This window comes from Eleutherodactylus coqui, chromosome 1 (genome assembly GCF_035609145.1).
Source record: "Eleutherodactylus coqui strain aEleCoq1 chromosome 1, aEleCoq1.hap1, whole genome shotgun sequence".
Taxonomy (NCBI): domain Eukaryota; kingdom Metazoa; phylum Chordata; class Amphibia; order Anura; family Eleutherodactylidae; genus Eleutherodactylus; species Eleutherodactylus coqui.
The window spans coordinates 537,766,533-537,779,983 of NC_089837.1; the positions used below are offsets into that span (position 1 = coordinate 537,766,533).

Below are 13,451 nucleotides of genomic sequence, written 5' to 3' on the forward strand. Positions count from 1 at the left end.
GGAATCAGACACAAGAGGGTTGGGGATAATTAGTCCTCGTGGTCTCAATGAGTTGCTGTCTTTCTCTGCATTTATTTGAGTCATTGGATCTCATGGTTTAGTTTTGCAGGAGAGGGGCGGCTGGTACTTAGGGACTCTTAGCGGATACTTACCTGTTAAAGTCTTAAAAGTCTTGGGGTCTGATCCCAAACAGGCTTTCTCAAATGCCATGAGTGGTCTGCAGAAATCTCTCGCTGGTGGGAAGAAACTCAGGAAATGTGCTGTGTGCTTCCCCAAACCCGCGGGGGCCAGGGCAGACAACTCCTCCCAGACAGCCAGTCCAAACCGGATAGAAAACGTACAGGGGGTATTCACAAGCGAAGCACCAAGTTTGAAACATTACGGTGGAGAGGCTTGCAAGGAATTTGGGGTTTCCCAACATAGGGAAGGCAGTAGAGGGTGATGTATCCCTCCGAGGGAACAGGCACCTGTATGGGGAAAGCGTACGTCCAATTGTGGGGTATGATTGTAGTATAGGTGGGATGGGACAGGTACCCAGGAAGGAGAGGGTAAAGACATGTTCAATGGAGGGAATCCCCCCCCCCCCCCTCCATGAGATTTAGATAGGAAGAGAATTGAGTGAGTTAACTGTGCCTTAAAAAGCTTCCTGGGATTTTAATCGGGAGGCTTCCATAAAATGTGGAGTAAGACATTCATTTTATAGACAGCACAGTGCCTGAACCATGTGTACAGGCCCTTGGACCAGCGAGTAAAGTAATCTCGTACATTCTGGAGAATTGTGACATCGTTGGATGTATACAGCTCCTCTATGTCCCTAGGGATCCGGAAGCCAAAATATTTCATGGCATCCTGGGACCACTTCAACTGGAATCAGGAGGAGAGGGCCCCGCACTGTTTGGGGTAGGGATACTTTTAATGCCTCAGATTTCTGGAAATTTATTTTAAAATTCAGAAATGTTGGCAGATCTCTAAATTCTTTCATTAAGCTAGGAAGGGTTGTCTGCATAAGTCCCTATTTGGACTTCCTGTTTTGTCATCTGAAGGCCAGTAATGCTTGAATTGGCTCTAATAGTCCTTAATAAAAAGGCTTCAGGGATAAGGCAAAGAGTAGGGGGGTATCATTACCTATGGAGAACAGGGCTGAGAAGATACCATTGACTTGAGTAGAAGCAGTGAGGGCCCAAAACAGGGACTGTATCCAAGTCCTCATGACTGGGCAGAGGCCGATATGCCTTAGTACTGCAAAGAGAAGGTCAAACCCCTGGTTAAAAGCCTTCTTAGCATCGGTGGATAGTAGGCAAAAACGGATACATCTTGTTTTAGCATAGTCTATTGAATTCAGCACTTTTGTGTTGTCGCGGGTGTCTCTCTAAAGGGAACAAACCCGGCCGGATCACAGTGCCAACTCTGGTAGCAGTAGCAAAAGGCGCATTACTGGCACCTTCAGAAACAGTTTGAGGTCTACATTTAGTAGGGAGATTGGACGATAATTCGAGCAAAGAGAGGGGTCTCTGCCTTGTTTCTGTATAACTGTAATCTGGGCACTCGTTATCTCAAGAGGGGGGGGCATCCCCCGGCAATGGAGTTCAGTGCTGAAGTCCATGGGCTGAGGAGCATCTCTGGGTACTTCCTATAGGCTCCCTGGACCAGAAGCCTTACTAGAAGGCATTGATTTTAAGGCCTCTAAAATAGGTCTGTCCACGGCGCTTGCTGACTCCAGTGACACTTAGCAGGCCAGACTCCAAGTATTGTATTCAGGGGCCGAGGGGCGAATACACTCCGGTCTCTGAAGGGTGCGGGGGAGGGGAATGCCAAATTGTATCTGCATATGTGATGGAATTAATAGTAGAGAAGTAGATCTAAGAGAGACATTATAAACTGAGGAATAATAAGTGTAGTCCTCCCGCCAAACATCCATTAACTGATGTGGCTGCAGGAGGTATTTAACACAACGGAGATAGGAGAAGGCCAAGTGGGATCACCCCCTCAAGACATCTGAAAAGGAGATCTGGTGCTAGGTGCAAATCTCCTGCTGACAGGGTAGCCGCCGAAAACTCAGCTAACTATGCTAGCACGTCTTCTAGGGCAGCCAACTAGTTAGAGTTTGGTAGGTATGCATTCACAAGGGTGAAGGTACACCCTGCCAATCTCTCCTTAACAAGTAAGGAATGTCCCGCTCTGAGTGGTAGTCAGTTAATTCCAATGGTAGCCCCCCAGGATAAGAGAATACTCACACTTCTATGATAACAGCTGTGATAGGCATCGGAGTATCTAGGTGAGGAGCAAGCCATCCTTAATGTGGGTTACCTGGTAACCCTAAGCATCTTTGACTTTTCTTTTGCTTTTGATCCCCAAATCCATTTTTATTGCTTTTAGACTCTGTTGTCTCAATTGATTATTAGCTTTAGCTTCTCTGACACTTGTCCTACAGTTTCTTTCCATTTGATAAACATATTTTTCTTCGTTTTTAACATGTGTACAAGTTCTGTGTTCATCCATCCATTCTTCCATCTTTTAGGCATTGGTAATGATTGTGCTTTGAGAATCTCATTCCACAATATTTCCCGACCTTCTTGGACATTTCTGTCCTTAAGAACATCCAGCCATTGGATTCTTCCTCTTTCTGAGTTCAGTGAAATCTGCCTCTCTGAAATCCACCCTTGCGGTCTGAGTCTTCTCAGGTCTTCCTCCCCTTGTTATCCAACACCCAAGGATATCATGATCACTGCCTCCTAAGGTCCCAGCCACCCTTACTGCCTCAACCATTTCCTCCCTGTTGGTAAGAATTAGGTCCAAGATAGCAGATCTCCTTGTTTTCTCTTCTACCTTCTGGAAGATAAAGTTGTCACCAAGAGCGGATAAGAATCTGTTGGATCCATAACTTTTACCTGAGAGATTCCCAACAAATGTCTGGATGGGTAAAATCTCCCATGATCACTATGTTGGGCTTCTTTGAGAGCTTGGCCATCTGATGTAGAAAGAGTTCCTCCATATCTTCTGCTTGTCCCGTTGGCCTATAGTAAATGCCTACAATGGTGTCCTTTCTGTTGTTCTCTCCTTGTATTCTCACCCAAACAGTTCCTACAGAACTCCCAGCTCTGAAGCTTGACTCTCTGTGGAGATGAATGTTCTCCTAACATACAACACAACACCTCCCCTTATTAGGTCTGTTTCTTATAAATAAGTTGTACCCTTCAAGCCTTGTATCCAATCATATGTATCATCCCACCAAGCTGCTCCCCATCCTGTTCTTATGCAATCATTAGAATAGTCTTACCTCAGCCTTCCAAATGTATTCTTTACTAAGGACCTTACTGAAAAGTGTAGGATGAGTAAAGAGATTTAATTTACTGAACTTTCTACTGAAGCCCGCAGGCCAGCAGCTCAGCCCACTAAGCAAAAAGCCCAGAGGCTATAGAGGTCAGAACAAGCCCAAAAGGCATACACTATACAACAGGCTAGACAGAGACCATATGCAAATGGTACAAGCCATCAGCCAAGAGGCTGCTCAGCCGCAGACCACAAGCGCTGAGGCTGCTCAGCCGCAGACCACAAGCGCTGAGGCTGCTCAGCCGCAGACCACAAGCACCAAGGCTGCTCAGCTGCAGACCACAAGCGCCGAGGCTGCTCAGCCGCAGACCACAAGCACCGAGGCTGCTCAGCTGCAGACCAAGGCTTAGCCTGGATACCGAGCATTTAGATATTCACCCTTATAATATCTGTTCTTGTGGGGTTAAGGTAGGTGGAATCCAATGCCTTACTTATGCAAGGTTATTCCACTAAGGACTGGCTGGAGATCCCCTTAGAATGCCCAGTGGTAATGCTAGGAGTCACCCAGATCAGTACATACCTGACCTCCATCCGCTGATGTAAGCGCCAGATGGAACAGGAGGTCACATACAGCAAACCTTCAGTTCAGGGGCACCAACACAGGGACTACCTTCACGATAAGAGGAGGATTCCAGGCTTTCCAAGTGTTACACCAGGACAAGCAACCTCTCACGCCATCGAGTTGAGAGCGAAGCCCTGCAATCCAGATCTTTAGACTGCTGTCACACGGGCCAAGTGCACTTACCGTGTGTTCGCACGCGCGTTTTACTGTACTGTAAACAAAAAAGGCCACTATGCTCCAATTCACTGGAAAAGGCAATTAGTGTGATTTGTTAAAAATGTGTTCTTTCCCTGCGCCAAAGCCCAGGAACATAGAGCGTAGTGTGATTTTTGGTTTTTTTTGCACAAATTAAATGAAATCAATCGGTTCTATTCACTGCGGATTGCATGCGAAAATACATTGGTGTGATGCCGGCCTTAGAGATCCGGAGGAATCCTTGAAAGAGCAGAGATCTGGGAGCTTCCAGTTTTCTGTCCGGAGAGGGGGTGGGCTCGCTCAGGGCGGCCGTCATGGGCGTAAGGGAAAATAACAAAGCACATATCCTTTGTCTCCAAGTCCCCAGCAAGGGGGCCGCCTATAGGTTCTCACTAGCGTCGCACAGCATTCACAGGCATCAGTTAGGACTCACCGAGGTATGTACAGAGTCAGAGCTGTAAGACAATATAACCTTTATTGGAAGCGGTTAGAACTCCCAGGTAGGTTCCCCTAGATCTTGTAGCAGTGCAGTAACTTGCCATTACCAGCTCAATAATAGCGTTTGAGCCCAAACCCAATGAGGATGCCGCCTAAGCGGTAAAACATGTCCCGGGGGGCTTTCATTTGTACAAAAAATAAAAAATACACAGTCCAGGGGGCCATCTGTGTATCTGTCCTTACTGAATCCAGCTGTGTATGACTGTACATGTACTGAAGTCTGGCAGTTACTGATGGCTCCGCCCCTTGGACTGTTCACCTCAGAATGAGCAGAGCTGTAAATGAATAAAATTCTACTGAATCTTTCCCCATAAATCTATATATGGTTCTGCTGGGCGCCCCCTGCTCTAGAACACCAAGCCTGCAGAAGGATCCTCATGCGGGTTCCCGTTAAGCACCATCTGCTCTAGAACACCAAGCCTGCAGAAGGATCCTCATGCGGGTTCCCTTTAAGCACCATCTGCTCTAGAACACCATGCCTGCAGAAGGATCATCATGCGGGTTCCCATTAAGTACCATCAGCTCTAGAACACCAAGCCTGCAGAAGGATCCTCATGCGGGTTCCCTTTAAGCACCATCTGCTCTAGAACACCATGCCTGCAGAAGGATCATCATGCTGGTTCCCGTTAAGCACCATCTGCTCTAGAACACCAAGCCTGCAGAAGGATCCTCATGCGGGTTCCCTTTAAGCACCATCTGCTTTAGAACATCATGCCTGCAGAAGGATCCTCATGCGGGTTCCCTTTAAGCACCATCTGCTCTAGAACACCAAGCCTGCAGAAGGATCCTCATGCGGGTTCCCTTTAAGCACCATCTGCTCTACAACACCAAGCCTGCAGAAGGATCCTCATGCGGGTTCCCTTTAAGCACCATCTGCTCTAGAACACCAAGCCTGCAGAAGGATCCTCATGCGGGTTCCCTTTAAGCACCATCTGCTCTAGAACATCATGCCTGCAGAAGGATCATCATGCTGGTTCCCGTTAAGCACCATCTGCTCTAGAACACCAAGCCTGCAGAAGGATCCTCATGCGGGTTCCCTTTAAGCACCATCTGCTCTAGAACATCATGCCTGCAGAAGGATCATCATGCTGGTTCCCGTTAAGCACCATCTGCTCTAGAACACCATGCCTGCAGAAGGATCCTCATGCGGGTTCCCATTAAGTACCATCAGCTCTAGAACACCAAGCCTGCAGAAGGATCCTCATGCGGGTTCCCTTTAAGCACCATCTGCTCTAGAACATCATGCCTGCAGAAGGATCACCATGCTGGTTCCCGTTAAGCACCATCTGCTCTAGAACACCAAGCCTGCAGAAGGATCATCATGCTGGTTCCCGTTAAGCACCATCTGCTCTAGAACACCATGCCTGCAGAAGGATCATCATGCTCGTTCCCGTTAAGCACCATCTGCTTTAGAACACCAAGCCTGCAGAAGGATTCTCATGCGGGTTCCCTTTAAGCACCATCTGCTCTAGAACACCATGCCTGCAGAAGGATCCTCATGCGGGTTCCAGTTAAGCACCATCTGCTCTAGAACACCAAGCCTGCAGAAGGATCCTCATGCGGGTTCCCTTTAAGCACCATCTGCTCTAGAACACCATGCCTGCAGAAGGATCATCATGCGGGTTCCCATTAAGTACCATCAGCTCTAGAACAACAAGCCTGCAGAAGGATCCTCATGCGGGTTCCCTTTAAGCACCATCTGCTCTAGAACACCATGCCTGCAGAAGGATCATCATGCTGGTTCCCGTTAAGCACCATCTGCTCTAGAACACCAAGCCTGCAGAAGGATCCTCATGCGGGTTCCCATTAAGTACCATCAGCTCTAGAACACCAAGCCTGCAGAAGGATCCTCATGCGGGTTCCCTTTAAGCACCATCTGCTTTAGAACATCATGCCTGCAGAAGGATCCTCATGCGGGTTCCCTTTAAGCACCATCTGCTCTAGAACACCAAGCCTGCAGAAGGATCCTCATGCGGGTTCCCTTTAAGCACCATCTGCTCTAGAACACCAAGCCTGCAGAAGGATCCTCATGCGGATTCCCTTTAAGCACCATCTGCTCTAGAACACCAAGCCTGCAGAAGGATCCTCATGCGGGTTCCCTTTAAGCACCATCTGCTCTAGAACACCAAGCCTGCAGAAGGATCCTCATGCGGGTTCCCTTTAAGCACCATCTGCTCTAGAACACCAAGCCTGCAGAAGGATCCTCATGCGGGTTCCCTTTAAGCACCATCTGCTCTAGAACATCATGCCTGCAGAAGGATCATCATGCTGGTTCCCGTTAAGCACCATCTGCTCTAGAACACCAAGCCTGCAGAAGGATCCTCATGCGGGTTCCCTTTAAGCACCATCTGCTCTAGAACATCATGCCTGCAGAAGGATCATCATGCTGGTTCCCGTTAAGCACCATCTGCTCTAGAACACCATGCCTGCAGAAGGATCCTCATGCGGGTTCCCATTAAGTACCATCAGCTCTAGAACACCAAGCCTGCAGAAGGATCCTCATGCGGGTTCCCTTTAAGCACCATCTGCTCTAGAACATCATGCCTGCAGAAGGATCACCATGCTGGTTCCCGTTAAGCACCATCTGCTCTAGAACACCAAGCCTGCAGAAGGATCATCATGCTGGTTCCCGTTAAGCACCATCTGCTCTAGAACACCATGCCTGCAGAAGGATCATCATGCTCGTTCCCGTTAAGCACCCTCTGCTTTAGAACACCAAGCCTGCAGAAGGATTCTCATGCGGGTTCCCTTTAAGCACCATCTGCTCTAGAACACCATGCCTGCAGAAGGATCCTCATGCGGGTTCCCGTTAAGCACCATCTGCTCTAGAACACCAAGCCTGCAGAAGGATCCTCATGCGGGTTCCCTTTAAGCACCATCTGCTCTAGAACACCATGCCTGCAGAAGGATCATCATGCGGGTTCCCATTAAGTACCATCAGCTCTAGAACACCAAGCCTGCAGAAGGATCCTCATGCGGGTTCCCTTTAAGCACCATCTGCTCTAGAACACCATGCCTGCAGAAGGATCATCATGCTGGTTCCCGTTAAGCACCATCTGCTCTAGAACACCAAGCCTGCAGAAGGATCCTCATGCGGGTTCCCATTAAGTACCATCAGCTCTAGAACACCAAGCCTGCAGAAGGATCCTCATGCGGGTTCCCTTTAAGCACCATCTGCTTTAGAACACCAAGCCTGCAGAAGGATCCTCATGCGGGTTCCCTTTAAGCACCATCTGCTCTAGAACACCAAGCCTGCAGAAGGATCCTCATGCGGGTTCCCTTTAAGCACCATCTGCTCTAGAACACCAAGCCTGCAGAAGGATCCTCATGCGGATTCCCTTTAAGCACCATCTGCTCTAGAACACCAAGCCTGCAGAAGGATCCTCATGCGGGTTCCCTTTAAGCACCATCTGCTCTAGAACACCATGCCTGCAGAAGGATCATCATGCTGGTTCCCGTTAAGCACCATCTGCTCTAGAACACCAAGCCTGCAGAAGGATCCTCATGCGGGTTCCCATTAAGTACCATCAGCTCTAGAACACCAAGCCTGCAGAAGGATCCTCATGCGGGTTCCCTTTAAGCACCATCTGCTCTAGAACATCATGCCTGCAGAAGGATCACCATGCTGGTTCCCGTTAAGCACCATCTGCTCTAGAACACCAAGCCTGCAGAAGGATCATCATGCTGGTTCCCGTTAAGCACCATCTGCTCTAGAACACCATGCCTGCAGAAGGATCATCATGCTCGTTCCCGTTAAGCACCATCTGCTTTAGAACACCAAGCCTGCAGAAGGATCCTCATGCGGGTTCCCTTTAAGCACCATCTGCTCTAGAACACCATGCCTGCAGAAGGATCATCATGCTGGTTCCCGTTAAGCACCATCTGCTCTAGAACACCAAGCCTGCAGAAGGATCCTCATGCGGGTTCCCATTAAGTACCATCAGCTCTAGAACACCAAGCCTGCAGAAGGATCCTCATGCGGGTTCCCTTTAAGCACCATCTGCTCTAGAACATCATGCCTGCAGAAGGATCACCATGCTGGTTCCCGTTAAGCACCATCTGCTCTAGAACACCAAGCCTGCAGAAGGATCATCATGCTGGTTCCCGTTAAGCACCATCTGCTCTAGAACACCATGCCTGCAGAAGGATCATCATGCTCGTTCCCGTTAAGCACCATCTGCTTTAGAACACCAAGCCTGCAGAAGGATCCTCATGCGGGTTCCCTTTAAGCACCATCTGCTCTAGAACACCATGCCTGCAGAAGGATCATCATGCTCGTTCCCGTTAAGCACCATCTGCTTTAGAACACCAAGCCTGCAGAAGGATCCTCATGCGGGTTCCCTTTAAGCACCATCTGCTCTAGAACACCATGCCTGCAGAAGGATCATCATGCTCGTTCCCGTTAAGCACCATCTGCTCTAGAACACCAAGCCTGCAGAAGGATCCTCATGCGGGTTCCCTTTAAGCACCATCTGCTCTAGAACATCATGCCTGCAGAAGGATCATCATGCTGGTTCCCGTTAAGCACCATCTGCTCTAGAACACCATGCCTGCAGAAGGATCCTCATGCGGGTTCCCATTAAGTACCATCAGCTCTAGAACACCAAGCCTGCAGAAGGATCCTCATGCGGGTTCCCTTTAAGCACCATCTGCTCTAGAACATCATGCCTGCAGAAGGATCATCATGCTGGTTCCTGTTAAGCACCATCTGCTCTAGAACACCATGCCTGCAGAAGGATCCTCATGCGGGTTCCCATTAAGTACCATCAGCTCTAGAACACCAAGCCTGCAGAAGGATCCTCATGCGGGTTCCCTTTAAGCACCATCTGCTCTAGAACATCATGCCTGCAGAAGGATCATCATGCTGGTTCCCGTTAAGCACCATCTGCTCTAGAACACCAAGCCTGCAGAAGGATCATCATGCTGGTTCCCGTTAAGCACCATCTGCTCTAGAACACCATGCCTGCAGAAGGATCATCATGCTCGTTCCCGTTAAGCACCATCTGCTTTAGAACACCAAGCCTGCAGAAGGATCCTCATGCGGGTTCCCTTTAAGCACCATCTGCTCTAGAACACCATGCCTGCAGAAGGATCATCATGCTCGTTCCCGTTAAGCACCATCTGCTCTAGAACACCAAGCCTGCAGAAGGATCCTCATGCGGGTTCCTTTTAAGCACCATCTGCTCTAGAACATCATGCCTGCAGAAGGATCCTCATGCGGGTTCCCTTTAAGCACCATCTGCTCTAGAACACCAAGCCTGCAGAAGGATCATCATGCTCGTTCCCGTTAAGCACCATCTGCTCTAGAACATCATGCCTGCAGGTTTGAGCTAACAGTTTCACTTTAAATGGTAAACCTCAGATCCCCACATGTACCCCGGGCATGTACAGTGTCAGAGCTCGCTGCTATCAGTACTGAAGTGGTTAGAGTATTCTTAGATGTCATAAATTGGTGCCGCTGTTCATCACCGCTGCTTAGCCCCAAAAACCAATACCAAGCCTAATATAATGATCCAAAGAACAGCCGGGAGAGGATGTCTATACATTCACGGCTCCCTCTGATAAAGTGTATCACCGCCTGTTAATACAATGGAGTGCTAAGGAGCAACCAAACCTTAAGGAACCTCCCAGCTATTACCTACCTGTGGGAACATGCTCCTCCACTTCACTCTTCCACAGGTGATCGCCCCTTATCCTCTCTTCTTCTACCTCCACTTTAATATCCATCACATCTTCACCCTGATGTGTCATATGGGATAATTAAGTAAAATATAGCACAGAGCTCCACCCCTTATATAGAGGAGCACAGAGCTCCACCCCTTATATATAGGAGCACAGAGCTCCACCCCTTATATAGGAGCACAGAGCTCCACCCCTTATATATAGAAGGAGCACAGAGCTCCACCCCTTATATATAGGAGCACAGAGCTCCACCCCTTATATAGAGGAGCACAGAGCCCCGCCCCTTATATATAGAAGGAGCACAGAGCTCCACCCCTTATATAGAGAAGGAGCACAGAGCTCCACCCCTTATATATAGAAGGAGCACAGAGCCCCACCCCTTATATAGAGAAGGAGCACAGAGCTCCACCCTCCTTTATAGAGCAAGAGTAAAGTGTTGAGTTCTCACCCGATATGGAGAACAAAGCCCCACCCACCCCTATATACAGCAGGAGTAAAAGCTCCACCCCCATATAGAGCAGGAGTAAAAGCTCCACCCTTCCCCCCCCTCCCAATATAAAACAGGAGCACAGAGCTCTCCGCCCCTATATAGCCGTACTACCTGCTGGTTCTCCGGAACATCTTCCTCTGGACAGTCCTGGGAATACGAAGGATGGGGACATCTCTCTGGTGGGTTTCTCCTCCCGGCTCCATCTGTGGAGCCACACAGTGATGGATACGTGAGCTCCTGTAGATCTACATATCAGACACGTCTCAGTGCATCAGGACTAAGTAACAATCTTCTGCTCCTCACCAACAATCTCCTGATAATACAGCCAGTCCCGTACGGACATTCCCGGCCTGGAGCCGCTGCCTCTTACAGAGACTCCGCTTCCATTCCTTCCTCAGATGGAGGAGCCAAGGACATTTATGTATTTAGACGGGTCATCTGGGGTAGAAACCTGATAGTCCATAAAGTAAGAGGCGCCATTAAGCTTGAGAAAGGTCCGGCATGGATTGACACGTCGCCCCTGCTGTACTGCTGGGAATTCCATTTATGTATGCTATTGGAACCATAATGGATTACAGTTCCCTTTTATGCAAAGATCTGCCGCTGATGCGCCTCTTACTTTATGGACTAGGCTTGGATCCAGCCGGCTGAGGCGTGACATCCCTGTGGCTTGGATTGTCGTAAGACGCTTGGCCTTTTTATTGAGTGCTGCTGTGTAACTATGCTTTGGGGTAGAAACCTGAACTGCAGATACCATAGGAGTATCAGGACAGACGGCCTCCCCCGTCGTATGGAAACAGGAACATCCACCCCCCATGCTCCTCGATTCACGGGCCTCTTAGGACAGTTACACCATGCATCCACCAGCTACCGCTCCACCTCTTGAACCGTCTTCTTACCTCTTCCTCCAGCTCTCTATTCGACCAACTGCAATCCTTCCCCCGTGGAAAGTAGCCACCAATCTGCTAACCTCAGCCTTAAAGTGACCAAATCCCCAACAGAAACCCAGATAGAGAAATAGTAGATTTTTCTTATCTATTTTTAATGTTCAGATTGACAGGGATGATGGCCACCCCAGCAGAATAAAAAACGTAGGCAATAACTATGGGGGGCGTTCGCCTTGCCGCTACGTGACTACGGGGGTGGCCATTTTGCCTGATATGCATATAGAGAATTTAGAAGATCTACTTTACAGCTGCTTCATGGGCCAGTCACACAATCGAGAGAAGCGGGCCCATTGACTTGCATGGGAGACTGTTCTAGACATGTTCTGTGACCTGTGCAGGAAGGGGAGGAGGTGAGCGGTGACTATTGTAAATGGGGAATTCTGTGTTTTCTGTATATAGATATCACCTCTTAGTTTAATCCTGTCTGTACAGGGAGGGGAGGAGGTGAGCTGTGACTATTGTGAATGGTGGCTCCTGTGTTATCTATATATAGGTGTCTCCTTTCAGTGTAATCCTGTCTGTACAGGGAGGGGAGGAGGGGAGCTGTGACTATTGAGAATGGTGGATCCTGTGTTATCTGTATATATAGGTGTCTCCTCAGTGTAATCCTGCCTGTGATGATAATGAGATGACAGCTGGGAAGTTTACCCTACAAAACAGGAAGTGTCAAACTATTATTAGGCTTAGTGGTGAATGTGCAGGGAGGGGAGGAGGTGAGCTGTGACTATTGTGAATGGGGAATCCTTTTATATCTGTATATAGGCATCACCTCTCAGTGTAATCCTGCCTGTGCATGGAGGGGAGGAGGGGAGCTGTGACTATTGTGAATGGTGGTCCTGTGTTATCTATCTATCTATCTATCTATCTATCTATCTATCTATCTATCTATCTATCTATCTATGTCTCCTCTCAGTGTAATCCTGTCTGTACAGGGAGGGGAGGAGGTGAGCTGTGACTATTGTGAATAGGGAATCCTTTTATATCTGTATATAGGCATCACCTCTCAGTGTAATCCTGCCTGTGCATACGATCACAAGCTCAAGTCCCCTTTGAGCACTAAAGGAACAAGCCTTATTAGAACAAAAGGGAGTAAAAGTGTAAGCCCTCCCCGTCCCCCACCCACATTTCCCCATATTCTTAATAAAAAAACATGTCTCTAAAACTCAGATTTACCATAATATATTGTTTATCCCGCATGCTGGGTACATCAGTCTGCAGTATGGAGGAACACAATAATCATGCAAGAATAGGAGGAGCCGATCAGGGAAACAAAAGCAGGAACAAGGACCAGCAGGGGAGCCGTCCAGGGGCTGAAGAGCTCAGCAGGAAGAGCCGCTGCATGGAGTTCCTGAGTTTGAGCGCCAACGGAGGGGTGAAACGATTCTATTCTGAGGCCATTAAAATGTGAGGCATTCCAGCCATTACAGGAACCACCAAGTATGATGAAGAGGAGCCAGATGTATTTTAGTACTCACCCACTCTCCTTATCTTATGCCGTCAGCCAGGGGGCAACTATAGGGGCTGCAGTAGTAGCAGTCACTACCGGGCCCTGGAGCCCCTCCATCACATAAGACGACATCAATATTACAAACAGCACATGGCAGGTAGGGGGCCCAGTTACAGATTGTGCATCATGGCCCAAGAGCTTCTAGTTTAGCCTCTGCCGTCACCTGCTGAAGTCCACACGTGGCACAAACTTCGGAGTCTTGGGAGGGGGCAGGCATGACAAGAAGAGGGTCAGAATTAA

The 13,451-nt window shown here is 48.7% G+C and overlaps 1 protein-coding gene across 9 annotated transcripts in view; it reads right to left on the reverse strand.

Annotated features, from left to right (window-relative positions):
- The window catches only part of LOC136592316 (zinc finger protein 585B-like), a 98,153-nt gene that overhangs the window by 45,046 nt on the left and 39,656 nt on the right, over positions 1–13,451 (reverse strand). For 5 of the 9 annotated variants that reach the window (XM_066588591.1, XM_066588596.1, XM_066588597.1 and 2 more), the window contains 2 exons: positions 10,869–10,960; positions 10,228–10,324 (listed from right to left, as the gene is read on the reverse strand). In XM_066588591.1, the coding sequence (XP_066444688.1) occupies positions 10,228–10,324; positions 10,869–10,960 (189 nt within the window). Of the gene's footprint in view, positions 1–10,227; positions 10,325–10,868; positions 11,003–13,451 lie in introns of all 9 variants that reach the window. The other 4 variants (XM_066588590.1, XM_066588592.1, XM_066588594.1 and 1 more) reach the window with 1 other exon arrangement.